This window comes from Drosophila rhopaloa, unplaced genomic scaffold (genome assembly GCF_018152115.1).
Source record: "Drosophila rhopaloa isolate 14029-0021.01 unplaced genomic scaffold, ASM1815211v1 contig_163, whole genome shotgun sequence".
Taxonomy (NCBI): Eukaryota; Metazoa; Arthropoda; class Insecta; order Diptera; family Drosophilidae; genus Drosophila; species Drosophila rhopaloa.
In genome coordinates, this window is record NW_025335043.1 from 7,157,129 (window position 1) to 7,182,526 (window position 25,398).

General features: G+C 43.7%; 6 protein-coding genes across 8 annotated transcripts; 4 read left to right on the top strand and 2 right to left on the bottom strand.

Moving 5' to 3' along the window:
• The first annotated feature begins 225 nt into the window (after window positions 1–225).
• On the top strand, window positions 226–4,648 carry LOC108039292 (type 1 phosphatidylinositol 4,5-bisphosphate 4-phosphatase). The gene is made up of 6 exons (XM_017116237.1): window positions 226–298; window positions 598–851; window positions 2,808–2,989; window positions 3,044–3,253; window positions 3,311–3,475; window positions 3,608–4,648. Exons 2-6 carry the CDS (start codon window positions 725–727, stop codon window positions 3,722–3,724), a joined length of 801 nt encoding a protein of 266 aa, XP_016971726.1. The 5' UTR covers window positions 226–298; window positions 598–724; the 3' UTR covers window positions 3,725–4,648.
• Window positions 4,649–4,704: 56 nt separating this feature from the next.
• Window positions 4,705–5,456, top strand: LOC108039293 (protein Hezron). Its single transcript, XM_017116238.2, has 3 exons — window positions 4,705–4,860; window positions 4,926–5,114; window positions 5,169–5,456. Exons 1-3 carry the CDS (start codon window positions 4,705–4,707, stop codon window positions 5,454–5,456), a joined length of 633 nt encoding a protein of 210 aa, XP_016971727.1.
• A 150-nt stretch (window positions 5,457–5,606) lies between these two features.
• On the top strand, window positions 5,607–6,524 carry LOC108039294. Its single transcript, XM_017116239.1, has 3 exons — window positions 5,607–5,723; window positions 5,781–5,917; window positions 6,097–6,524. The coding sequence occupies exons 1-3, from the start codon at window positions 5,652–5,654 to the stop codon at window positions 6,239–6,241; spliced, it is 354 nt and encodes a 117-aa protein (XP_016971728.1). The 5' UTR covers window positions 5,607–5,651; the 3' UTR covers window positions 6,242–6,524.
• LOC108039290 (calpain-B) lies at window positions 6,239–10,488 on the bottom strand. The gene is made up of 2 exons (XM_017116236.2): window positions 9,052–10,488; window positions 6,239–8,701 (listed from the first exon to the last, which is right to left on the bottom strand). Exons 1-2 carry the CDS (start codon window positions 10,271–10,273, stop codon window positions 7,140–7,142), a joined length of 2,784 nt encoding a protein of 927 aa, XP_016971725.1. The 5' UTR covers window positions 10,274–10,488; the 3' UTR covers window positions 6,239–7,139.
• A 424-nt stretch (window positions 10,489–10,912) lies between these two features.
• Window positions 10,913–15,046, top strand: LOC108039299 (transcription initiation factor TFIID subunit 2). Its single transcript, XM_017116246.2, has 6 exons — window positions 10,913–11,060; window positions 11,122–11,176; window positions 11,241–13,006; window positions 13,064–13,476; window positions 13,541–13,751; window positions 13,807–15,046. Exons 1-6 carry the CDS (start codon window positions 11,011–11,013, stop codon window positions 14,972–14,974), a joined length of 3,663 nt encoding a protein of 1,220 aa, XP_016971735.1. The 5' UTR covers window positions 10,913–11,010; the 3' UTR covers window positions 14,975–15,046.
• Window positions 15,047–15,605: 559 nt separating this feature from the next.
• LOC108039310 (chromatin modification-related protein eaf-1) lies at window positions 15,606–21,836 on the bottom strand. 3 transcript variants are annotated; one of them, XM_017116260.1, is made up of 5 exons: window positions 21,742–21,836; window positions 21,287–21,508; window positions 20,052–20,431; window positions 17,457–17,774; window positions 15,606–17,397 (listed from the first exon to the last, which is right to left on the bottom strand). In XM_017116260.1, exons 2-5 carry the CDS (start codon window positions 21,321–21,323, stop codon window positions 15,694–15,696), a joined length of 2,439 nt encoding a protein of 812 aa, XP_016971749.1. In that variant the 5' UTR covers window positions 21,324–21,508; window positions 21,742–21,836; the 3' UTR covers window positions 15,606–15,693. The 3 variants fall into 3 exon arrangements, with proteins under 3 accessions (XP_016971749.1, XP_016971750.1, XP_016971748.1); XM_017116261.1 differs by having other exon boundaries at window positions 17,457–17,768; window positions 21,287–21,836; XM_017116259.1 differs by having other exon boundaries at window positions 21,287–21,836.
• Between the last annotated feature and the right edge of the window lie 3,562 nt (window positions 21,837–25,398).

A 25,398-nucleotide genomic window follows, 5' to 3' on the forward strand; every position in this document is an offset into this window, starting at 1 on the left:
CACTGAAACTTTTGAGCTTGCACTAGTTCAATGAAACTTTTGGGCTTGCAATTTCAAAAATGCTCCTCAAAATAATGTATTAACTTTAAACATTTCACATTTTCGTGTAAAGGTTTAAAAAAAGCTAAACTTTATTTGAATTATTTAAAATGATCTTAATTTTTAATGACTCCTTGAAGTGGCAACGCCCTACGAGGGCTACCGATTTAGCTACCACCACCTCAACAAGCGTTGCCAGGTAGTCATATACGGTGTGGCCAGATCGCAACGACCGCAGTGCATTTTCAACAAAAATAAGGTAAAATATAGCACAAATATGGCCATCAATTGTTAAACAATTGGTTGAAATGCGAGACATTTAGACAGTTGTAATAAGTTTAGAACCGACAAAGAGCCAGCGTGGGCGTTGCACTTACAGTGGGCAAGAATTGATTAATTGCGGCGCATGCCGAAAAGGGAAAAAAGGGAGGATGTGTTTTCAATAAACGAGAGTGAAAACCGCGACGAACAAGTGACTGCAGAAATCGGGAACAAAGAACTTGTGCTTCAATATGTGGCACAACGCCTAAATTTTGGATTTTCCTCCTCATTTTGCAGTTGAAAAGTACGCGTTGCAGCAACAACAAAAGCAGCCAGCGGCAGCCAAAAAGTGCAACTAACGGGAGTTGCTCTACACAGATTATCCAGATAGTATCGGAAGAATCGGATCGGGAGATAATCCAGCATGGCGGATCCAGAGCGTCAGAGCCTGATCAACAAGGACGAAGGCAATGGTTACAACTCCGTGGACGCCGTGGACGAAGGAGCCGACAATCCGGGGAGCAGCTCATCGGTGGCCACCAACGAGGACGGTGCGTATCGTGACCATAAAGCCGGGCATTCAACCCGCATCCAATCAGTTAGCCGGGCGGTTGGTGTTGGAAGCCCAACAAGTGTGCTGGTGCTCTACTTATCCGCAGCCGTGATTCGAAGTTGTCTGCACGTCTCACTTGGCATTTTCACACTTCCATCCGACTGAGTCATAATGGGGGAAACACAGAAAGAAAAACTGATACGTTACTGATATCGGGTTAAAATTTTATCTGAAATCATCAAAATTTGAAGTTCAACATATTATAGTATATACATATACTAGGCAAGCTAGTGAATTATAGCTGTTTTGATCATTTCAAATAATATAGTTCAAAATTATATTTTTATACTTTTTATATTTTATGATGATAACATAAAATTTTTTAATAGTTCTAGTCACTTTTTTGAACGAAATGTATTATGCAGCGGACGGATATGAACATGGGGTTTTATCACCACAGTCTATTCGTCATCTTTCTTTACACATAAATTCGAACAGAATCCCTTTGATTTGTAGAAAAGAACATTTCAATATTTTCAAACATTTTAAATTATATTTAAAATTGGATAGCGATCTCATTTAAGCCCTAGCTTAATTACTTGAAAATTTGTGCAACTTAACACCATTTAACACAAACTTTTTTCTCTGCTTATGCCGGTGTCTGACAAATATTTAAAATGCCTTTGTTATTGTTTATGCTAGGACGCCTTAATCGGTGTAAAAAGCGTTCCCCACAGCTGTTTAATCAGCATCGATTTGGCGGTGGTGATAAAGTGGCGGTAACGCGGGGGCTGCCAAGTCCATGAGTCATCGTTGCCTTATCGCAGCACAGGGCAAAATTGAAGGCACTGCAGGCCTGCAATAAGCAGCGACTCCATTGTTTGCAGAGGAACCTGATCTTCAACTCAGGGAAAGCCATATCATCAGTACTCTATAAGAGTTTAGTTTCAAAAGGGGTTCAAGGTTTACGACCGCCAGATGCTCCAATAAAATTACGACTTATACAAAAGATCTGCTACCTTTTAAATCTTCCGAATGGGACATTTTCTTTTCGGTATTTTGAAATTCATATTAGATTTATATAGAAAATAGTTTGTGATTGCTTTAAATTTAACAATTTTTTTCTGTGTAGAAGTCGAATTGGAAACTTCGGAAATGTAGACTGTCTTTGATATTAAAATCTCAGTCGTCACTCAGCAAATGGGTTTTCTTTTAGAAATATGTCATCAAATCCAAATAAAGAACGAATAAAATTATAATTACTATAAAACTCCTATTACACATTAATACATTCGTCATTTTCATTTCTACAATTGTCGTAGGAAAGATTAAATTAATGTTTACTTGATTTGATTAACATGTAAATAGACACAGACCGCTAAGACATTCACAAATAATTGAAACAGCAGTTAGACAAAGAAGTGCTTTAATATTAGTCAAGTTAATATAGTTTACTCAATGAAAAATCCGACTCCGGGAAATCCGCAAATGTATTAGCATTTACTTCTGAATTTCCAATTCATAATTGCTAAATAATCTAAGAAACCCATATGACCTTACCGGAAAGAGTACGCAAACGACGCCTTTCTTTGTCTTCCCCTCCTGGCTTGTTGATGTTTTTATTCTTCTTGCAGAAAGTTCGAACTTGTTTTGATCGAGAGCCGAGTACCACAACTGCGGTCTAGCTGCACTAGTTTAATCCCAAGACAGGAACGCTGCATTCATAGAGCCAAAACATTGACCCATTTGGTTTATCGCAGCTTCTCCGACCCACACACTATCAGAAAATGCAATTCTCAGTCTCTCCGCGGTGCAATTTCCACGAGATGAGCAGTATTGTTGAGAGAACTCTGCTGGCGAGATGTATTTATTTTACACCAAAGGTCTAGACTTTGCAGGGCAAGGGTTAACCTCTTTATCCTATTGATATTTTTATTTTAAAACTCAATTTCAGGCAATGGTGGACCGACAGCTGTGCCGTGCATTGGACCTGATGAGCTACCGCCGCCGTATCAGCAGAGCACCAACACCGGAGGCGTGCCCATGGTCACCTGTCGGGTATGTCAGCACATGATTGACATCACCACGAAGCGGGAGCAGCATGTGGTCAAGTGCACCCACTGCAATGAGGCTACTGTGAGTTGTACTTTAATATATCCTGGAACTTAGTAACGTTTCGCATATCCACAGCCCATAAGGAACGCTCCGCCGGGCAAGAAGTACGTTCGCTGCCCATGCAACTGTTTGTTAATCTGCAAGAGCTCCTCGCAGCGCATAGCTTGTCCAAGGCCCAATTGCAAGAGGATCATCAACTTGGCCCCAAGTCCCGTCACCCCGCCCGTGCCCACCATGCCGGGCATGTGCCGCGTCACCTGTGGCCATTGTTCGGACACGTTTTTGGTGAGCTTCCAGTTATATTTAGCCCCTCGAGGAATCATCTAAAGCTTGCTCTTGCAGTTCAACACGTATCACAACGCCTTGGCCCGGTGTCCACACTGCAGGAAGGTCTCATCAGTGGGCTCACGCTTCGCCAATAGCCGCGGCGTGATGTTCGCCATTGTGGCGCTGGTGTTCCTCATCGCAGGCATTGGCGTAACCATAGGCACATTCTCGTATGCTTCGGTAAGTATTTTCACAAGAAATTGAATTCATCAACATGTTTGGAATGAAAATAAACATATGCCCATTTCAAAGAATCAAAATAATATTTTTCCCCTCACTAAAGTAGTGTTCACTTACTCTGTTTCTTTGTAGGATCACGGTGGCATGTACATCCTCTATGTGGCGCTGTTCGTGATCGCAGGGTGCATGCTGGCCCGCTCCGCCTACTATTTCCGCCTTAAAGTGAGCGCCATCGATGGGCCAATGTAAAGCTAAAGCACGGGGCCAGCAGCAAAGAAAGTGCATTGTTTTATTTTTATATATATATTACTCATATATATCATTCCTTTTGATATTAAATTTAACTAAACACAAGCAGCCAATTTGCAGACGGAACATCTGAACATTTCTCCAGCAGTCCAGCTAAAAATTTTTAATTTCGAGCAAAACTAATAGCAAACCTAGCTAAATTATCGAAAGGAAAGAGTTACCCGTTTAAAGTGATTTTGAAAAGCATAATTAGGATGTTAAGGGCGTAACTAATTAAACACTATACTAAAAGCAAATATTTCGAGAGTCGCAGAAGCAGCTACCATTAAAGTGCTAAAAGAGGAACACAGAACTGTAGACAGTCATTAGATATTAGACCAGCGACCGATCAACCCACTTGCAACCCAACCCGTTCATAGAATCTTCATGCTCCATTTTAAAGATTGTACAGTTTTGTTGTTTAAGTGTCCGATTTGTTATGCGTTTGTGCCTGTCCTGACCCTATTTCGGTATTTATCTTTTACGTATTCGTTGATGCGCTTTGAATTTTGTGTTGCTAAGAATTTATCCGATGCACTCTTCTCAGTTTCCGCCAAAGCAGAGGAAAGCGTTTTGTTTTTTGGCGTTAGAAATAATTTAAAGGGTATGCTAATCGTGCTAACGAAGGTACATACATACGCGCATATATACCATACATACATAATTATAATGAAAATAAACAAAGCAAAACTTCTTGAACATCAGAGAACAAGCAACGCTCATGCAGAAACAACAATTTAGACAGCAACTGCTAAACTGCGAAATTAAATATATATATGATTAAAAGGAACGGTTTACTTTTGAAATATATATATACAACATTTATATTTAGTACATTATAAATTAGCATACATACACTGTAAATAAAAAGAAATAAAACCACAAGCACAACGGACTTTTGCGGCGACAGAATGGCGAAGCTATAGAAAACGGAGAATGCTATGAACTTGACATCGGGCATCGGGGTATCGCCACATTTAATCAGATATTCAGCATTTATTTCTCAGCCTGAAAAAATGTCGTCGCTGGCTCCTTGCTTCACCGTGGGCTCAATAGTGCGCTGCAAAACTTGTTTTGGGGAGAATATTTCGGGAGAGGTAAATTTATAGTTTTAATATTTATATTTATTAATCATTATTACATAATGCATTTATTACCCTAGGTGGTGGCTTTTGATCTTGGCGTTAAAATGCTGATGATGAAGTGTCCCTCAAGCAAAGGTGGTGGTGATGAGCAGACCATCTGGAAACTCACTATTGTGAATATTTCCATGTGCGTGGACATAGAGATAGTCAAGGAAATGCTGCCCATGGAGGATGTTCAAACGCCAGAACCGATTAATATCCATATGGTAGCTGCTCTAGATAAATGTCAAGCCCCAAAGCTCTATCATTTCCCATTTTAGCTCCAAGAGCGATTGCGAATGACGACCGAACAGCGTTCCATTTCCTACCGAAGTTATCACGCCAATGCATCCCCTTTTGGTCAAGCTTTATTTAGGGTGTTGGTCAAGCATTTCGGAGATGCCCCTGTCAAGTGGCAAAATCTTGGGGACAACGTGGGCATCAATATACTCCATCAGGTGGTCATAGTAGCCCCGTACGGAGTGGAAAATATCAGAAGCGATGGGTGTGACCCCAAATTACTGCCGTACGTCAGGCGCATCGTCGCCAACTTTCACAATAAACAATAATAAAACGACGCCTGTGCCCATGGCAACAGTCGTCTAGATAGCTTCCCATTCTCTGAACGCTTTGTTTATCAACAAAACAATTCAAAATACATATAGACTCAACACCCACATAGAATACTTTTCTTTATCTGCCAAAAAAAAGCAATTCTAATTTGAACACAATCGATTTTATGAACTGCTGACTGAAAATTAACCATGGCCGATGATGAAGATAAACCTAAGAAGCACACCCTGGACACCCTATTCCTGGTGTATGCCAATTTTCAGGTATGACGAATTGTTCAATAAAGAGTATTAAGCATCAAGAGAATTATTCGGAGGCAGGTGGTGCCGACGGATATCGAGAACGAGAGTTTTGACAGCATACTACTCTCACAACTGGATGCCTGGCTGGAGCAGGCGAAGCTCATGCCAAATCCAATTACACGAACCCAGACGGGTCTTATCTATATGCGATACAAGTAAGTAACATTGTTAGATAGATATTATACCAACATTGCAATTTATAATCATCAATCAAACTAAAAAAAGTTTCTACTAAACATAAAGTAATATCAAGTTCCAAATAACATATATAAAATATGGAAATTTAGTATGTCTTTCAATGTCTCATTTAACTATGTTTTTATAAACCCTCTAGGAAATGGCGCCTAGAATATGAAGACTTTTTAGAGGTTCTAAACAACTTGGCCTCCGACAACGATTTATCGATAGACGAAATGAAACAGATAATGGTAGATGCTGGAGTCCCTAGCGGTGCCGATATGGTTATAACCGTCAAATAGATGAACTGCTGTTTATTTATTTACATAAAAAAGAAGGCATACAACAATTAAATTTTCGAAAGTAACAATTACATTTAGATAAATAATTTTGATTAGTGAAATTGTTCATAAAAATTATAGTATATAGTACAAAAGCGTCCAACAAAAAGCCTCTTATCCCAATAGGTTAATTTCAGTTAGTTTGACATTTAGAAAACACTTATTTTAACATAGAGCGTGCTAGTTCAGATTACCGATCAAAAACTAAATACAAATAAAAGGGAAAGTACAAGTTCTAATGTAATTTAATAAATTTTCAGATATTTGCTTATAATTATTCGATGAGTTACTGGTTCTGTTCGATTCGCTTTGCTTCCCTGATAACAATAACAACGTTTGTTTGGACAACAGATTCAGATTTGATATAGCTCTAGCACCTGAACTAATATGTAATGGGCCGGTTTGAGATTACGTTATAAAAATACATGCTTATTCATTCCGTATATCTTATAAATATTGTTGATGGCTGTTAGAAGGTAGTAATGCACTTTTCAGTTTGTACTAGCAAATTTGCGGCTCTTGTCGAGGTGCAATAGAGCTTTTTTTGATGCTCGCTCTTAGTCATCGCTCCAGCTGCTCTCTATAGTATAAAATCTATAGTGCTGATTGTATAAATTGTGTATGTGGGTAATATCGCGACCTCATGCCATTCCAAGGCCACTCCAATTTCGCCACATGATGTTGTTTCCGGATTTGTTCATTTGATAAGATTCTCTTGTTGGCTAAGTGAATGTATCTCTCCCGATCTCCGGGCTGTATCGTCATGGATTTGTTTTCGCTCATAGCAGGCATGAATAACGCACATTAAGAATAAGTAAACGTGGCACTTAGGATTAGATTAGTATCAATTGCAAGTAATTTAAGAGTAAATGGTTCGTTCCAGCCAATCGTCCAGGTTGAAGAAGGCCGTGTCCGAGTTGTCCGTGTCCCGCTCGCGGAACATCTCGATGAATGTCCTCACCTTGATGGCACACATCAGGAAGTCGTCGAATGGTATTTGTCCCTCCCGCGATCCGTAGCGGTGGGCCAGGGCGTTCAGCAGCCGGTTGTTCAGATGGTAGCCAGCCGAATTGAGCGCTCCGCGCAGATGGAAACCATCGATACTGCCAGTGCGACGGGTGTCATATAGTTTAAATACCGCCCGCCACTTGGCAATATCGGTAAGCAAAGCCTCGAACTCCTCGAAGCCCAGGCGACCGGAGCGATCCTTATCCAGCATGGCCACCATCGAACGCACGGCATCCTTAGAGAAGCCATCGCTGCCCACCATAACATCGCGCATCGAGTGGTCCAAGATGCGCTTCAGCTCCTGCCAATCGACCTCCTCGTCGCTGCCAGCCACGCTATCGAACAAGCGGCGCAGGGCAATGCGCTGTGGGTCGTCCTCCTCCTTTGGAGTTGGTGGCGGCAGAGCCGGAGCAATGCGATCATCTGTCTCGCCAAAGCCCACCTCGTCGTCGTTCTCCTCCATGTTGTTCCTGGTCTCGGAGAAGACGCGAATGATGAACTCTCCCTCCTCATTGGGATCGAAGGTCGAGGGAACGATCAGGTAGTGACCAGGAGGCAATTTAAACCGGGCGCACACCTCGCGCGTATTGATGAAATGCGGAGATCGGGCCACCGATGCCCGATACTTGAAGAAGTTCACTCCTTGGGGCTTTACCTGCATGTCCCGATCCGTCAAGTGATATATAGCAAATCCGATGGTCAGACAATCGATGCCAACATTGCGCTTGCTGCGCCGGTTCTTCTGCATCAAGGCCACAATAGCCGTGCACTTGCCATCATCGTCCTCGTCGTCGGGATCCTCCAGTGAGATTATGTACTGCGGATTGTGCCAGAAGGTCTCCAGGAAGTTTCTGCAACCTCCGGCCGTTACGCCTGATGTCCACTCACCCTCGAACATGGACATCTCCCACTTGCGGCGAGAGCTCTGCTGCTGATCCTCAGTTAGAGAGTCGGGCGACAAGTTACAGATCTCCACGCGATCAAAGTTGTTAAGGAAGTCCTGGAAGGACATCCAGAACTCGCCGTCTCGATCGAAATTTAGACCAATCTCCTCCTTTGTATGCTCCGGAATGAAGCGCCACTCAGGAGAGCTATCGCTCCACGGACCGCTCCACTCAACGTCATTGCCCCATGGATTACGCATACGGATCATGGGCAGCTTGCCCTGGCGATTCGGCGTCGAGATGTCCAAGAGGCTCACCTTGGTAATTGAATAGGCATGACCGCGGATCAAACCCTGAGGCGTCTCTGCCTCCAAAACATTTGGATCTGGCTCCAGAGAGCAACCCATCATCGAGCCGCGGTCAGTGGCCTTCATCATGATGCTGAATAGATTTGGAGGAGCCTCCTTGATGTCATACCACTCGGTGACGCCGCCGGTGAAGTCCTCCATGGCCTCGCACGTCGTGCCGCCTAGATGTAAAGAAATAATGATTACAATTGATTTTAAATTATACTTAATTATAGGTTTTTTTTTTTATTTATAATACGATTGCTTTATCGGAATTGAAATTAATGATGTAAGCGAATATTTCAGAACTTTGTTGTTTCGAGGCAAAAATGAGTTATTTACTTATCGCAACAACAAACTGTCAACCACAAAATGGACCACATTAACATAAATAATAATGAAGAATCTACGATAAGCATGTTGTATTTTTAGAAATGAATATAACAAATGTTGCTATACCACAATGTTTGTACTACATTTTTTAGGATTATTGATAAGAGTTCTTTATAACAATTAAATTCCTTTGGCTTACCCTTGAGAGCTTCATAAGAACCATGTAGCTTTGCGTAGGCCTTCTCCAGCAGGGCGCTCCAGAACTCGTTCTTCTCCGTTGAATGCATGTAGATCAGCTCCCCATTATAAGTGGGGAGACGATCATCGATGACCACCTCCACCCACTTACCATACTGCCAGAACTTGAAGTGGAAGATGCCGGCGTAGTTCTCCTGGAAGTCCTGATCCGGTGGGATCACCCGGAAGAACAGCGTCGAGTCCTGCGTCAGATTGGCAGCTGCGGCCAGGAGCCAGCAGTCGCCCAGCTCTCCCTGCTGGACATCGAATCGCGAATAACCCTCCACGAAGAACTGCGGATCATCGACGATGTCGCCGGGACGTAGCCACTCGTAGTAACGATCAGGTCGCCGGGAGTACATCAGCGATGCATTGGTGGCCGGAAAGTCGGGATCCTCGAACATGGTTCCATTGGCCACACAGCTTGCGCGCAGCGATTGAAAATCTCCTTTGCTGACGCTATTCTGTCGGGTACTTGTGGCCTTGCGACCCATCCAGAACATATTCTGGTTCTCCGGCACCTTTACGCTGGTGAAGCTCAGCTCGGCAATGCCCACGGAAGGTTCCTCCTCCTGAGTTGGGGCACTGGCCGGTGGTGGAGCCGTGGGATATGGCAGAGCTGGGAATCCTCCGCCGTGCTGCGGAGCCGGACTAGTTGGCATCGGAGCATACGGCATTGGCATGCCGGGCAAACTGGGCATTGCAGAGGGATATGGTGCTAGCGGAGCAGCAGGATAGGGAAGATTGGGCTGCGGCATTCCAGTTGGGTAGGGGATTCCGGATGGGTAGGGGGCCAGAGAGGTATTGGGATACGGCAGCGATGAATTGACAGAGGGCAGACTGGGATAGATACCACCACCCTGGTATGGCGATGCACTCGGATAGGGTGCTGGTGCTGATGGCGCTCCCGGCATGGGCATTCCCATGCCCATACCCATACCCATTCCGGGTCCCGGGTACGAGGTATTCTGGGCGTGACTCGTCTGCTTCACCACATATGGCATTCCGCCCACGGATTCCGATGAGGGATAGGGCAGCGAGGGGTACAGACCCGCTTTGGGTTTGGGTGCTCCTCCTTCGCTCCCGCCGCTGACTTCATTCTTGCTGTAGCCCAAGGCCGCCAAATTGACAAGGCCAATGCCACTGGCATGATAATTCTTGGGGTAATTATCAATGCCGTACATTTTTAACGCAGTATTTCACTTCCACGCACGGGTTTTTCCTAATTCTACGGATTTATGACGTTCTAAATCGGCTAAATCTATGGAACTATCTGTATCCAGATGTTGATTAACTCGCTGCCGTGGTAAAACTGCTGACTCGCTGGGAATTGAACGCTTTAAATGGGAGAAGTATCCAAATTTAACTTTCTCGGTAAATGATTCATAATCTTTAACCCTTGTGAAAATCATTTATTTTCGCTTTACATATAAGAGTCCATGCTAGAAAGGGTGAACATTCAATTTATGAAAGTTCGAGTTTCATTTAATAAAACTAAAAGAAATACATTTGTTTATGTATTCGAACCGATATTAATAAATGACTTTTTCAGACTGTTAAATTATGTACATGGTTCGACCTATTACCAGCTATTAGTTTGCAACAAAAAACTGCTAAGCTGGTACCTAGTTTTTAAATTAATGTTATTAGTTCATAATTTGTGGGTGAAACATAAATAATTATGGTTAATTAAAACTTTACAAAGGGGACAAATAAACACCAAAATACCACGGAAGGGTTAAACGATGTCTGTAGGGCTGCATCACCACGTAGAGTTGCCAATATACCAACATATTATTTGGTATTTTTAGCCCTGTCGGCATTCACAGGGAGAAGAAGAAGAAGTTAAACAGGGCTCTTGTTTTTTGATAACAAACGCAAATTATTTAATAAATTCTGGAGAAGAACCGGCAACTGAGCGATGGAAACGCAACCTGAGGTGCCCGAGGTGCCGCTGCGTCCGTTTAAACTATAAGTACACCCCCGATCTTTTAGGAATGCCATAATAAAGATTTTTCCCTTCCACCAGCACGGCGCATCAGGTTGTGAGTCTCACGGGCATCAGTTTCGAGAGGAAGAGCATAATCGTAAGGATATGATATATGTCTATCAGATATGTCTAAGTTATATGCCAACACATCCATCTTTCAGGGCGTGGTCGAGCTGACAATAGTACCTAACAGCGAGAACCTGCGCCTCATCCGCCTTAATGCCAAACAGCTGCGGATCTACAGCGTCGTTTTGAATGATGTCTGCCAGGCGGAGTTCGTTTACTTCGATCCCTTCCAGGACATCACGCACAAGGATCCCAAGAGCCGCGTACTGGAAGTGTACTCCACGCACCATCTGTCCGCCGCCCAGATCACCGATCCGGATGTGAACAATGGTGAATTGCTGATCCAGGTGCCGCCCGAGGGCTACTCCATGATCCAGGAGGGACAGGGGCTGCGCATCCGCATCGAATTCTCGCTGGAGAATCCCAAAAGCGGAGTACACTTTGTTATACCTCCCTCTTCCACGGACGATGAGACACAGATTAATTGCTCGCATTTGTTTACCAACTGCTATGAGAACTCCACGCGGTTATGGTTTCCCTGCGTAGATAGCTTTGCGGATCCTTGCACCTGGCGGCTGGAGTTCACCGTGGACAAGAATCTGACTGCAGTTTCGTGTGGAGAACTCGTGGAAGTTATTATGACCCCAGATCTTCGGAAGAAGACCTTTCACTACACGGTGACAACTCCTGTGTGTGCACCGAACATTGCTCTGGCCGTGGGTCAATTCGAGATCTATGTAGATCCCCATATGCACGAGGTGACCCACTTTTGTCTGCCCGGTATGCTACCTCTGCTGAAGAATACTGTTCGCTACTTGCACGAGGCCTTTGAGTTCTTCGAGGAGACCCTTTCCACGCGCTACCCGTTCTCATGCTACAAACAGGTGTTTGTAGATGAGTTGGACACGGACATAAGTGCCTATGCGACCATGAGCATCGCTTCGGTGAACTTGTTGCACTCGATAGCAATCATCGATCAAACCTATGTATCTCGAACCTTTATGTCACGGGCTGTGGCGGAGCAATTCTTTGGCTGCTTCATCACATCACACCACTGGTCGGACACTTGGCTGGCCAAAGGCATCGCCGAGTACCTGTGCGGTCTGTATTCGAGGAAGTGTTTCGGAAACAACGAGTACCGCGCCTGGGTACAATCCGAACTGGCGCGGGTCGTTCGCTACGAGGAACAGTACGGCGGAATTATCCTCGATTGCAGTCAGCCTCCAGCTCCATTACCCGTTTCCGGTACGAATCCATCGGCAGCTGCTAGCAAGCAGCAGGAGATTGTCCACTATTTCCCTATTAAGAGTTTGCACACCGTGTCGCCCAAATACGTGGAGGCAATGCGCAGAAAGGCGCATTTGGTAATCCGGATGTTGGAGCATCGCATCGGCCAGGAGTTGCTCATTCAAGTGTTCAACAAGCAGCTGGCTTTGGCTACCAATGCGGCATCTACGAAAATTGGCGCAGGTCTCTGGTCTCAGCTGCTCATTTCCACCAACATCTTCATCAAGGCCATCTTCACGGTCACGGGAAAGGATATGTCTGTTTTCATGGACCAGTGGGTGCGCACTGGAGGCCACGCTAAATTCTCGCTGACATCTGTATTCAATCGCAAGAGGAACACAATCGAACTGGAGATCCGACAGGACTTTGTTAATCAGAGGGGAGTAAGGAAATACAATGGACCATTGCTAGTGCAGCTGCAGGAGTTGGATGGTACATTCAAGCACACTCTGCAGATTGAGAACACCCTGGTGAAGGCGGATATTACTTGCCACTCGAAGAGCAGGCGTAATAAAAAGAAAAAGATTCCTTTGTGTACCGGCGAGGAGGTGGACATGGATTTATCAGCCATGGAGTGAGCTTTTAAAGAAATGTCCTTAAAAACAATTCATTAATTATCTGATTCTTTTAGCGACTCGCCTGTGCTTTGGATCCGCCTCGACCCGGAGATGATTCTGCTGCGTGACCTCATCATCGAGCAGCCCGACTTCCAATGGCAATATCAGCTTCGGCATGAACGTGATGTCACTGCACAATTCCAGGCCATCCAGGCCCTGCAGAAGTACCCCACAAATGCTACTAGACTCGCCTTAACCGACACCATTGAAAGCGAACGTTGTTTCTACCAAGTGCGCTGTGAGGCGGCCCACAGCTTGACCAAAGTGGCCAACCAGATGGTGGCTTCCTGGAGCGGTCCGCCCGCAATGCTGAACATATTCAGGAAGTTTTTCGGCTCCTTTAGTGCTCCGCACATTATCAAGCTGAACAACTTCTCTAACTTTCAGCTGTACTTCCTGCAGAAGGCAATTCCCGTGGCCATGGCAGGTGAGAGGCTAATTAAGAGCTAAGAGTTGGTGAATATTTTATTAACTTCGATTTCCTTTTTCAGGTCTGCGCACATCTCACGGCATTTGCCCCCCGGAAGTAATGCGTTTCCTCTTCGATCTCTTTAAGTATAATGAGAACTCGCGCAACCATTATACAGATGCCTACTATCGAGCTGCTTTAGTGGAAGCTCTGGGCGAAACTCTAACACCTGTGGTCTCCGTTGCCATCCACGGCACACAGATCACCACGGACAGTCTTTCCACAGATGCAAAGTAAGATTGCAACGCGGAAATAATTAGCTTTTGTTTATTAAATTTTTTTCCGCAGGCTGGTGCTAGATGAAGTGACTCGCCTGCTTAATATGGAGAAGCACCTGCCCTCGTACAAGTACATGGTGTCCGTTTCCTGCCTGAAGGTCATCCGAAAGCTGCAAAAGTTCGGTCATCTGCCCTCACTGCCGCACATTTACCGCAGCTATGCGGAGTATGGAATTTATCTGGATCTTCGCATTGCGGCCATGGAGTGTCTGGTGGACTTTGTGAAGGTGGATGGACGAAGCGAGGATCTGGAGCATTTGATCACCCTGCTCGAAACAGATCCCGATCCGGCGGCACGCCATGCCCTAGCCCAACTACTGATCAATAATACGCCCTTCACTCGCGAATCTCGCAGCCGCCTGGATAAACCCAATCTCGTAGACCGCCTGTGGTTCAGCATCAACACGTTGGCCTACGACACCAAGCTGCGTTGCGATATTGTGGATCTGTACTACGCTCTGTACGGAAGCAAGCGACCGAGTTGTTTGCAAGCTGGGGAAAACCAAAGCTTTTATAAGGATTTGATGAAAGATAATGGTGGGAGTGCAAGTAGTGTGACCGGCAGTTTCAAGAAGACCAGTGATTCGAAACCACCTCCAGCGCTAATTGACATCATGGACAATGAGCCACAGGAGCGACACAAGCCCGCCATGGTTACAATCAAGCGGACGGCCACTGAAGCATTTGAGGTGGGCGATGAGATCATAAAGCTGGAGCGCAGCGAAGAGATCACAGTGCTGGACGAACCGCTCAATGTTCAGGCCTATGACAGTGAGACCAAAGTGAACATCCTGCCGGCAGATGACGAAGCAAGCGAATCCCATCAGGCAACTAAGCGCCTTAAGACCGAAATATACGCCGAGGATGATAACTCATCCATAATGCTCGATGTGGGCGACTCTACCAAATATGAGAGTAGCTATGAGGAGGGCAAGTTGAAGTCCGGCGATGGTCTGCTCAAGAAGAAAAAGAAGAAGGACAAGAAGAAGCACAAGCACAAACACAAGCATAAGCACAACAAAGACAAGGATAAGGATAAGGATCGCGAGCGCAAGGATAAGGACAAGCGTGATCCGCAGATATCGCGCCTGCAAGCCCGAGAGACAGCCACTCCGGACACGCTCAGCTCGGCGGACAGTAGCAACAGCAACAGCCTTCCGCCCATGAACCTTAACTAAGTGAGGGTTCCATTGGGTCAGGACCTATGATGCAAGAGTTTTGTGTAGAGCAAAATAAACGTAAAATTAGTTTTTAAACTGCGTTTTTTTTTTAGTAGAAATTGAAATGTTAAATCAAAGAACCTTGAGAGCTTGAAAAAGGCCATTTTCATTTTAGTTATTTCTAATTTTCCAATGTCCTGTAAAAGAGTGACTTAAAATTTGACTTGTGATTCAATTCTCTGAAAATCTGCATTCAAAATTTTCAATTTAACGTTGATCAAATTTTTGACTCATTTTTATGTTAGTTTTTTCTAATTTTCCGATGTCTTGTAAAAAAGTGACTTAAAATTAGACTTCGAGAGTCCATAACTTTGCCAAACTTAAGCCGATTCCAAAGTGGCATACCTCTAAAGACTCGTGATTCGATTCTCTAAAAATCTGCATTCAAAATTTTCAATTTAACGTTGATCAAATTTTTGACCCATTTTCATGTTAGATATTTTTAATATTCCAATGTTTTGTAAAAGAGTGACTTAAAATTGGACTTCGGTCTTCGAGAGTCCATAACTTTGCCAACATTAAGCCGATTCCAAAGTGGCATACCTCTAAATTCCTTTATTTGTTAGTTTTTATATTTTTATTTGTCGGTTTATAATTTAACATTAAGGAAGTGCTGAAACATTTTTACAATACTTAAAAACTAGGCAAGGACATTTTAACTAAAACAGGACGTGGGTTTACTGCACCTTCGCCTTCGCTGGCTTCGCCTCGGGAGCCGCCGCCTTGGGCTCACTGCCCGCCACTGCGGTGTCCTGCTCATCACGCGGCCTCCTCTTCTGCAGCGCATGGACGTGGGCCAGGGTGTGGGGATGGGATTGCCCCTCGATGGGCTGCAAATACGTGATGCTACCGCCGCCAATTCCAGTGGCCGTCTGTTGGTGCAGCTCTCCGGCGGACGGAGTGGACAGGATCTTGACCGACGGTTCCGATGGAGCGCCCAGCGATCTGTGCTGCTGATGGGCAGCCAATTGCCGCGTGGCCAAACGCATGATGTGAGCGTAGTCTACGGGCGGATGATTGCGGTACTCCGGGTGATCCTTCACATACTGCTCATACGGGACGGGAACTGGCACGGGCACTGCCTTCACTGGGTATCCTGCATCCACGAGGGCCTGGAACTCGGCCTGTGTGAGGGGCTTACCATTGGGAGGCGGCAGGTTGAGCTGCTTCACTTCATCCAGAGTCCGGAGCTTCTGAATTGGAGCAGTAGTGGGCGTGGCACGGGATGGCGTGGCAATGCCCGTTCCCTGGGACACATAGATACTGGATTGCGAGGGAGATGGTAAGGGATATTCAGCGTGGAGCGGCAGAGCTGTGGGTGTCACGGCCAGAGTTCTCTGGGCATGCTTTATCGGATCCGGCGGACTGGGATAAAAGTTCGATGGCGGCGGCGGAGAAGGCGATCCCTGACGATCGTAGTCGGCATAGAGCAGAGCCTTCGTGGGCGACGCCAACTTATAGTGCTTCGAGCGGTGGTACTGCTTGGGAATGGGACTTGGTTTGGGTGCCCCGGTGGGCGTGGTCTCCTGGTAGTAATACTGCGAGGGCTGCGGCTGATTGGCCTGCTGCGTGGGATAGACCACAGGTCCCAATCGCTTGGGTTCCTGCGTGGGATAAATGGGCGTCGGTTGCTGGTAGTTGCTGAACTTGAAAAGCGACGGGATAAATGGCTGGTTGTTCGCATCCAGCAGGGAGTTGGGTGTGCTGGCCAAATATGCCTTTGGTTGCCTCAGAGCAGGATGCGAGGTGGGTGGCGGTGGGTGCTGAGGAGGTGGCTGGCGTATCGACACCTGCTCATTGCTGCTGTCCACGTAGGCCAACGATTGTCCTGGTTTATTAGCAGCCAACAGTTTCTCAATCTCACTTTCTAGAGAGGATTTGGCCAGCGGATGATTGGGCAGGGTCTTGTAACTGATCTGTGGTTGGTAGTAGGCAATCTGTGGTGGCAGTCCATGGATGAGTTGCTGGCCGGGATGAGGCCCAGGTTTGTGGAGCTGCACACGTTGTGGCTGCTGTTGCTGCTGTTGTTCCTCTTCCTCCTGAATTTGCTGCGACTGAGGCAGGGGCAGATATTTAGGACCGCCACGGGGATGGGAGTAAGTGGGAGTCACCAGCTCCTGTTCGGCCACATAACGTTCGCGATAGCCTCCTAATCCCAGGGAAGGATCAGCCTGTTGTAGCACCTTGTGGGTGGCAGCTGTACTGTGGATAGGCAGTTGTTTCGGTTGCTGTTGCACAAGCTGTTGGTGATGTTGTTGCTGCTGTTGCTGCTGCTGCTGATGTTGCTGTTGCTGCTGGCGCAGTTGATCATGATAGGCCCTCGCCTGCAGCTCCTCCTCCAGGAGTTTCAGGAACTGCTCCTCGGGAATCACTTGGTAGGGCTTTAAAGTAATTGAAAACAATATTTACAGATCTTAATAGATTTATTAGGATAACCAACCTGCTGATGTTGCTGCTGCTGGTGCTGCTGCTGGTGAGGATTCAGCGACTGATGCTGGGGAGCAGGCAATGGCAATGGCAGTTGATAGGGACCCACTCCCTGATACTGACGTGGACGTGGCTGCTGGTGCTGTGGCTGTGGCTGAATGGACACCGCGTATCGCTGCTCCGCCTCCTGCTCCTGTTCCTGCTCCTCCTCGGCCACTGGAGTGGATGACTTCTTGGGCGCACTGGCCGCACCTTTGCCTTGACCCGCGGCCACCAGGGCCTTGGGCTGATGATGGCGCATTATATCTTGCAGATACACGTAGTGCTGCACCTTCGAGATACGGGTGGGAAAAAGTGAGAGGGGGCGACCAATTATGGTTTTGTGTTTTTGTGGGCGGCGGCGGTGGGTGTGTGAACTGGCAACATTCAGCCGGCGGCCAATGTCAGCAGCCGTTTAAAGTGGAGCCACATGACCAACACCATCACCATTAGCAAAAACAAAAAGAAAAGAAATATAAAATAGCAAGCAAAACCACAGAGGCAACAACTGCATGCAGGTGCTTCAAAGCAGCAAACGCTGTGAGAATGGCGTGGCATCTAAAAAATGAGTTTATATAACACTTGTGGCAAACTTTGGCAACGCCAACACCAAGCACAATAACAACAACGTCTACGGCACTTCGATGTTGCAACATAAACATAGCACTGTGCAACATGGCAAGGGTTCGCCGTAAAAGGAACCGTTTGTGTGGGCCTTATAAAGAGATCAATTGAAAGACCGAAACATACAAATAAAGGAATAAACAAGAGATCCACCATATTATAATCTTATTTTAAGCTACTATAAGTAAGCCCTGAAAATTGAAATGAAGAATATTTGATTTTCCCCATGAACTAAAAATATAACGAACTATATTCTAGAAATAGCTTGAAAAATGCCACCTGGTACAATAATTAAAATTCTGTTAAGAAGTTCTATTTAAAAATGAACATAATAAAATTGTATGTCAGAAATACCTTGAATTTTAAGTATTTCCTTTGTGCTTAGAGCAATATAATATTTATGAACCTATTCCTAAATAATAGATTTTTTTGTTCAGGTTTTAATAAATTTCTACTTTCTTCTCGATAATGTTATATAATTTATACGTTATTTAACCAAAACACTTCTTTATAATATCACAAAAATCCAAATATTAGCTAAAGAAACTCGTTAATTCTTTGGAAAACCTGCTGGATAGTGTGGCATCGGCGGTTCCCATTATTATGGCAAATAAAGCCGCCGGCAAGTCAAGGCGCCATCAAGCGACACAAAGCTGACAGACCAAAAGTGGGGTGATTATAACATTATGTCAACTTTCTTCCCACGACAAGCGCCATTGTTTTTCCACGGTGTTCCGATGTCTTGCATTATAAGACCAGGTGAGGACCCGAGGAAAAAGAAGAAGCCAATGGCGAACGTTGGAAATACGAGTTGAAAGGGAGGTGGAAATTGTTGTGTTGACGCGTAATAAGACAAACAATAATTTTGCAATTATGCATTTGTTGCTGTTGCTGTCGCCGTCGCCGTCATGTCGTGACTTAGTTTTGCCGATTGCATTTATAATAAAAATATCATTATTATTATTATTTTTACCGGCACTTTTAATTTCTATACATTTTGCAACATAAACATTGTCTTTGGCTAATTGCAATCGCCTTTGTCTGCGTCTATTGCAATTCGTTCCAAAAATAAACCGTCGAGCGAAGGGAGATATTGGTCAAGGTTTCTTGGCCTCGGCGAAAGGGAGAATTTGACAAAATCCGTCTGGGATTGGGCCTTTTGGCTTTTGCCTTTTATGACTGCGGACGGACGAGATGTTTACATCCGGCATTTTGCAAAGAATCGTGTGGTTGCCGCCGATGCCAAGTCACGATCCCAGGTCGTCCGATGTCCAATGCCCAATGTCTGATGGCCGCGGGCCACGTTAAAACCTCAGACAACAGCCGCGATGTCGATGGAACGCCCCCCGATTGGCACAAAACAAACAGACACTGCAATCCCTCATGGCATTGGTAATCCGTCAGTTGGCCAGTCGATCAATAGATCACCCACTCCCTGTGGAGCACCCAGGGATCCAGGTTCGGATTCGGATTTGGAGGCTTTATAGGTCAAAACTCCTAAGTTGATTAACTAAATCTAAACAAACTGTTTGCGCAAATAATTTAAAAATTAGTTGCCTCCTGACATTTTATCAACATTTATGAGCACAGAGTCAATTTACATATTGGTAAATTGCAAAAAATCTTCAAGTGATGTGCAGAAATGTTAATAAAACGTTGCATAATCCAAATAATTCCTGAGATATCTAAATCTGGCTTTAATCAATAAAACAGTAATAGGTTTAGTATATGGTCAAATTGAAATTAAATTACAATTTGTTTTGGCTATACGTTTTACTATTTATTTTGCTAATCTTTAAATCGTTTGCAATTCTATAACATACTGTTTAGTATGTTCAATAAATTTCGATAAGGTAATAAAGAGTTTAATATTTATGATCAGCTATAATATATTAACTTTTAAATCCGAAACCCTATAAAATATACATATATCTGCCCGACTCACCTCCTGGCTCTGTTCGAGCAATTGGGCGGCATGAGGTCGGGAATTGGCCGCCGCGAAGTTCCTCAGCTGGGGCTCCTGGTGCGATTCATGTTGCTGGTGCTGATGTGGGGCAATAGGGCGGATGATGAACTGATTCGGCTTGGCGCCGTAGATGGTCTCCTGGCCATCCTCGGGATCATCGCTGCCCGAGGGAGAGGCCTCCGAGCTGCGGTGGTTGGGGTACAGAGGCGTCTCCTTGGAGCTCACCTGTCGCTTGTCTTTGGTCGCCTCCGATTCCAGTGGCGTGGAGGCGGAGCTCTTGCTGTCTTCCGCCGCCCGACTGCCGCTGCTGTCTTGGCTGCTCTTGGCCCCCGCATCCACGGCCTGGGCGCAGACGAGGCCTATGTGGGAGGAAAGGTGTCGGTGTCACAATTATCGATACTTTAGATTAAAGCTGGTGGGAAATAAAGTTTGTTCTCATTCACCAAAAAGGTTAATTTTGACAGAATTTATTTGATTTTCACATTCAATTTTCTTTTCACTTGGTATTGGTGCAAATTAATAAATTAATACTGGCAATTCCTCTTCTAAAAAGGGTCATACTTACCTTTTTGTAATACACATTTTTTGAGGTGTTTCAAAGTAAACTTAGAAAGCATATAAAACTAAAATTCGATTTAGTTCTTACAAAATATAATAGTATAATGAACCATTTTATAAGCTATTTTTTTAATCAAATATGTCGAGCAATGATGTATTCAAAATTGTATAGCTTATTCGATTATTATTGCTTATTCAAAAGCACCAATAAGTATAAGGCCATTAAAAAGATATAACATTTTAATTTGAACTTTGAGATAAAATTATTTACAATAAAGCAGAAATTAAAAGTAAAAGGTTATGCTAATGCAGGTAAGTTTCACATTAAAAAGATGATGAGAAAATTAGTATGCTCTTTTACAGAAAAGACTTAATAATTTTTTAAAGGTTGTAAAATTCTCAATGAAATATCCATGTAATATTATGGCTCTTCGAGGATATACGATTTTTTACTCATTAATTTCTTTTATTTTCAAATAAATTATTAATGTTGCAATTTGGTTTTGCATAATAAAAAAAATAAGCATAAATTCGAAGCACATTTTGGCATTATCCCTTGAAATAATGTTGCACACTTTTTAGGCACCAAGTACTATCTAAAACTTTCAAAAAAATGTCTAAGCTACCAGTTCACGCAGATCTCGATGTCTACTCACCCAGCAAGAGTGTCAGGACCAAGATTTGGATTCTCATTGTGTGGCGGCACTGCACCAGCAGACTAGTAATTGAATATCTGAATCTGTGTCTGGCCGTTCGTTACTTTCACAGTCACTTGGGTTATTTTTCCCAGTCGTTTTCGTTTTCCTTGTCAGGCGGTTGGGATTACGATGGCCGCATCTGCTGCATCTGCATCGAGCATTGCCGGCTGCAACTGCGAACTGAACCAAAGAAGCACAGCACACGAAGCGATTATTACTGCAGTTATGCAATTGAAGATTCGACACAATCCAACATTGAAACCGAATTGCGAATTGCGAAACCGAAACTGAAACTGAATCAAAGTCTGAGTGGCAATCTCAGCTTGAAATTGGTATCCCGTAATCCTTGGATTGTTTTTGGCGCGAAATTCGTAACGCTTCAAATTGGATGAAAGATGGACAGATTGGTTTACCGTCTTCTGCTTTCCTGCTTTTTTTCCAGGAGCTGAAGCTCCGTTTCGGATGGTTTTTGGGATCGGATTAAATATATTGCGCGCGCTGCTGCACGTTCAGCCAACGAATCTTTGGCGTTGTGGGGCCAACACTTGTATTTATAAATCCCGTGGCCAAAACATACGAGTCTCGCCGAGAGCCGAGCTTCGATCCCCGAGTTCCGAGCTCAAGCCGCCGCCGACCTTTGCGGCTCGTCGTGCCAGCCAGGCACCAACACAAAGAGAAAGGTCTGTCTGCCGCCGCTTCTCCGCTTCGATTCTCCAAAAACAACACAACAATACTGGGGGAAAAATAGATTAATTCAGACTTAATAATAAGAGGTCAAAATATCACTTGTCTTTTATGTACACGTATTAAAAATGTTCCTCTTCTTTCGATTATTTAGCCAGTGCAATTACAAGCAGTTGTAGAGGCCATTGCTAAACGGCCATTTGTTAAAGTCCTTCTGGATTTCTTTTTTTTTCTTTTTTTTAACTTTTATATATATATATTCAAATCCATTTAGCTTTTGAAAATTTCTTATTTTTATTTTACCGAATTTTTTACACTAGAACCTCGTCAAAATTAAAACAAATATTGTCCTTTTCAAAGCCCTCAAACTAATATTATCCTTTCTGTTTTATTTTATTGTATTATTAAAAAGTTTTTTTAAAACATTTCAAAAATGCTTAACATGTTGTTTTGAGATTGAACTGTAAATTACTTTGACGAAAAAATGTGTATAATAATACTGTTTTTACCAAAAAACCAAAACAAGATAGATTTAACATTATTTTTGAGATGCTTTTTAAGATCACGATTTGTTTTGAATACACAAATATTTTAATGAATATTTTCCAGCTCTCCTTTTTTCAAGGTTTTTCTAGATTGAACAAAATTTATAAGTAAGGTTTATTTTCGGAAACGTAATTTAAATAAAAACTCCCCCAGACACAAGCCCATTTTTTTCTCCGTGAACCTACGCTTTCAGGGGGCCAATTGAACGTTGACGGCCCTGTCGGTGGCTAACCGCTAGTTAAGTTAAGGCTAATGGTACGGCCCGGGCATTTGCCTGCCGCCTGGAAGCGCCCCGAAAATGCTAACGTGACACTAAATTGCCCGTCCGCCCTCACCCACGGAGTCGGAGTGGAGCGGAAAAGCAGAAAGGCATGGAGTTGGATCAGGGAGAGGGATAGCTGGCTGCCGGCCATGGCTATTTGGGCTGGTCGAGGCTAAAGGGCACTTTTGTTTTGGTTTTTGTCTCTCTGTTTTCGACTGCAAAACCTTTCTGTGTCTGTGCAAATTGGGCGCATTACTTTTAACAAGCATTTTCGATTCGGATGCGGGCCACCATTTGCGTTTCCATTTTCATTTGCATTAGCAATGCATATTTAATATGCCCAAGCCCAGTACGAGTACTCGCACCAGGCAATCGAGAAACTCCACCCCTGCCAGCAAGTTCGCTGCTTAAGTCTTTCGTTTGACATTTGCAATTGCATGGGCACCGTGGGTCAAATAATTGCAGTTGGTCGGTAAAATGCTGTAGGGGATAAATAGAATTACTAAGGAAACCAATTGGTCAGTAAATGTAAAAACCTATTTAAAATATTAATTATAAATAATAAGTGAAGCAAAGATATTTAAAAAGCTTATATTTTTTTGCTTTATTGCTAGTTTTATTTTTTAAGCATTTGATTATTTTATTAACATAATATAACTTTATTGTAAATTATTTTTTAATTTTATTTCTTTTGTATTTCTTTATTTCTATAATGGAAATAATAATGCATCTTGGTTTAGCACTTAACATACATATATTATTGTCTGCTGGTTTGTTTAGCTTTGCTGAACTGTAAATTACTTTATTTGTTATAACTTGAGTCATTAATTTCGGATTTGCAAGATTTGCAATTGTACCCAAAGCACATACAAAGTTTTATTGATTTAACACGAAAAGTGAGTAAAATGTTTATTGCTAGTTTTTACTAAAAAAAATCGAGAACCATTCTTTATGCTGATTTAAATGAAGTAAGCAAACTTAATTTTTTTAAACTCACATCTATATTACTTATTTATCCGAATCATTATTCCAAAATATCGAAATGCCATCCGGTTTGGCCAACTGTGCCCTTCTGTTTGGGGATTGGGAATTAACATTTCAGCGCATGCGTGGGCAGGCACAGTTAACCCCTGCTGGCAGCATCACTTATTGCGAACTCCGGCTGACGGACGGAGTCAAGTCGGTGGCCAATTTGGGCAATTGCGATTGCCGTGCTGGTTAATTGAGCCCGCTTACCTAATGCTAATGCCAGGCTATGTCCGCGGATCGGGCTCCGATTTCTGGGGCTTTGCGTTGGTGGTGTCAAAGTTAACACGGTAGCTGTGAAATTTGGCGCTGGGGAAATCCGTGGAAATTGCCGACTGATGCAAGCTGCCATTTCCTCATCCTTAGCAAATTGATTAGGACAGTTCGGCGGCAAAACTAACCAAATAAATAAGTTTATAATTAAGTGGAAGATTTGCGGCAGCAGCTTTAGCTTTTCTCCATTTTTTGCGCAACTCTAGCTCTTGATCGAAGCAGCAGCCAGCGGAGTTACTTATTATAAATTCTCCTACTGCTGTCGTTGCTATTTTGTTCACATTGTCATTTAGTTGTCTGCGTGTTGCTTGTGAAATTGTTGCATTGCATGCAGCAGCAGCAGCAGCAACAGCAGCAACTGCAACGACTGCAGCAGCAACATCGGCAGACTACGATGCGATCTACAGTGGCAACATCTTCTTTTCTTTAACTACTATTTATTATTGTATTAGTTTCTATGCTATTGCCGTTTCTTCAGTTATTTTTTTGTTTTGCTTTTAATTTCAAGTGCTTTTTGCTGTTTTTTGCTGCAGCAGCAGCAACCAGAAATGCAACAGTTTCTGGCCAACTCCACTTAAATCAATGATGATCATGACGGCGACGATGATGATGCTGTTGGCAGTTCACATTTTGGCATTTGCATTCAGCAACTCACATTGGCTGAGTCTTCAATATTTTTTTTTTTGCGCCGCCAAGCGACAGTTTTATGCTCCAAATTTTATGTGTATCAAGTTATCAGACGGAGACCGAGTCGGAGTCAACCTTAACATTTAGTTTATACTTTTTGATACACTCGAACTGGAAAAACATTTGTCGAGATCTTAATTGGCAACTTGGTGGATATATTTTGACGTTTTTTGCTTGCCACCGGATTGTTAATGAAAAGTGGTTTTACAATGAAATTGCACAATCGCCACTGTGGCCAGCAATGACCTGCGAAGATATCACGTCGCCAAAGAAAATGTATCGCCAAGCTGTGGCTACAATTGCCATGAAGAGCTCCATATGACAGGGTAAATGTTAATGGCAGTACTACGAATAAATAATGTGTAATTTACCAACGGCAAGTGACAATTAAAATGCCATTCGGCGAACTACTGTTATGCAGTAACTCACCGACCAAATGCCGCAAATGCTTCCCCAGCTGGTTAACATTTTCGGTCATTTGGAACCGAGATGGCATTACCCATAAGATATATATACCAACAAGTTACTTTGAGTTGGTCAATAATATGTGGCTAATTGGAAGGGGTGTTCTTGGTGTGTTAAAACAGTTGTA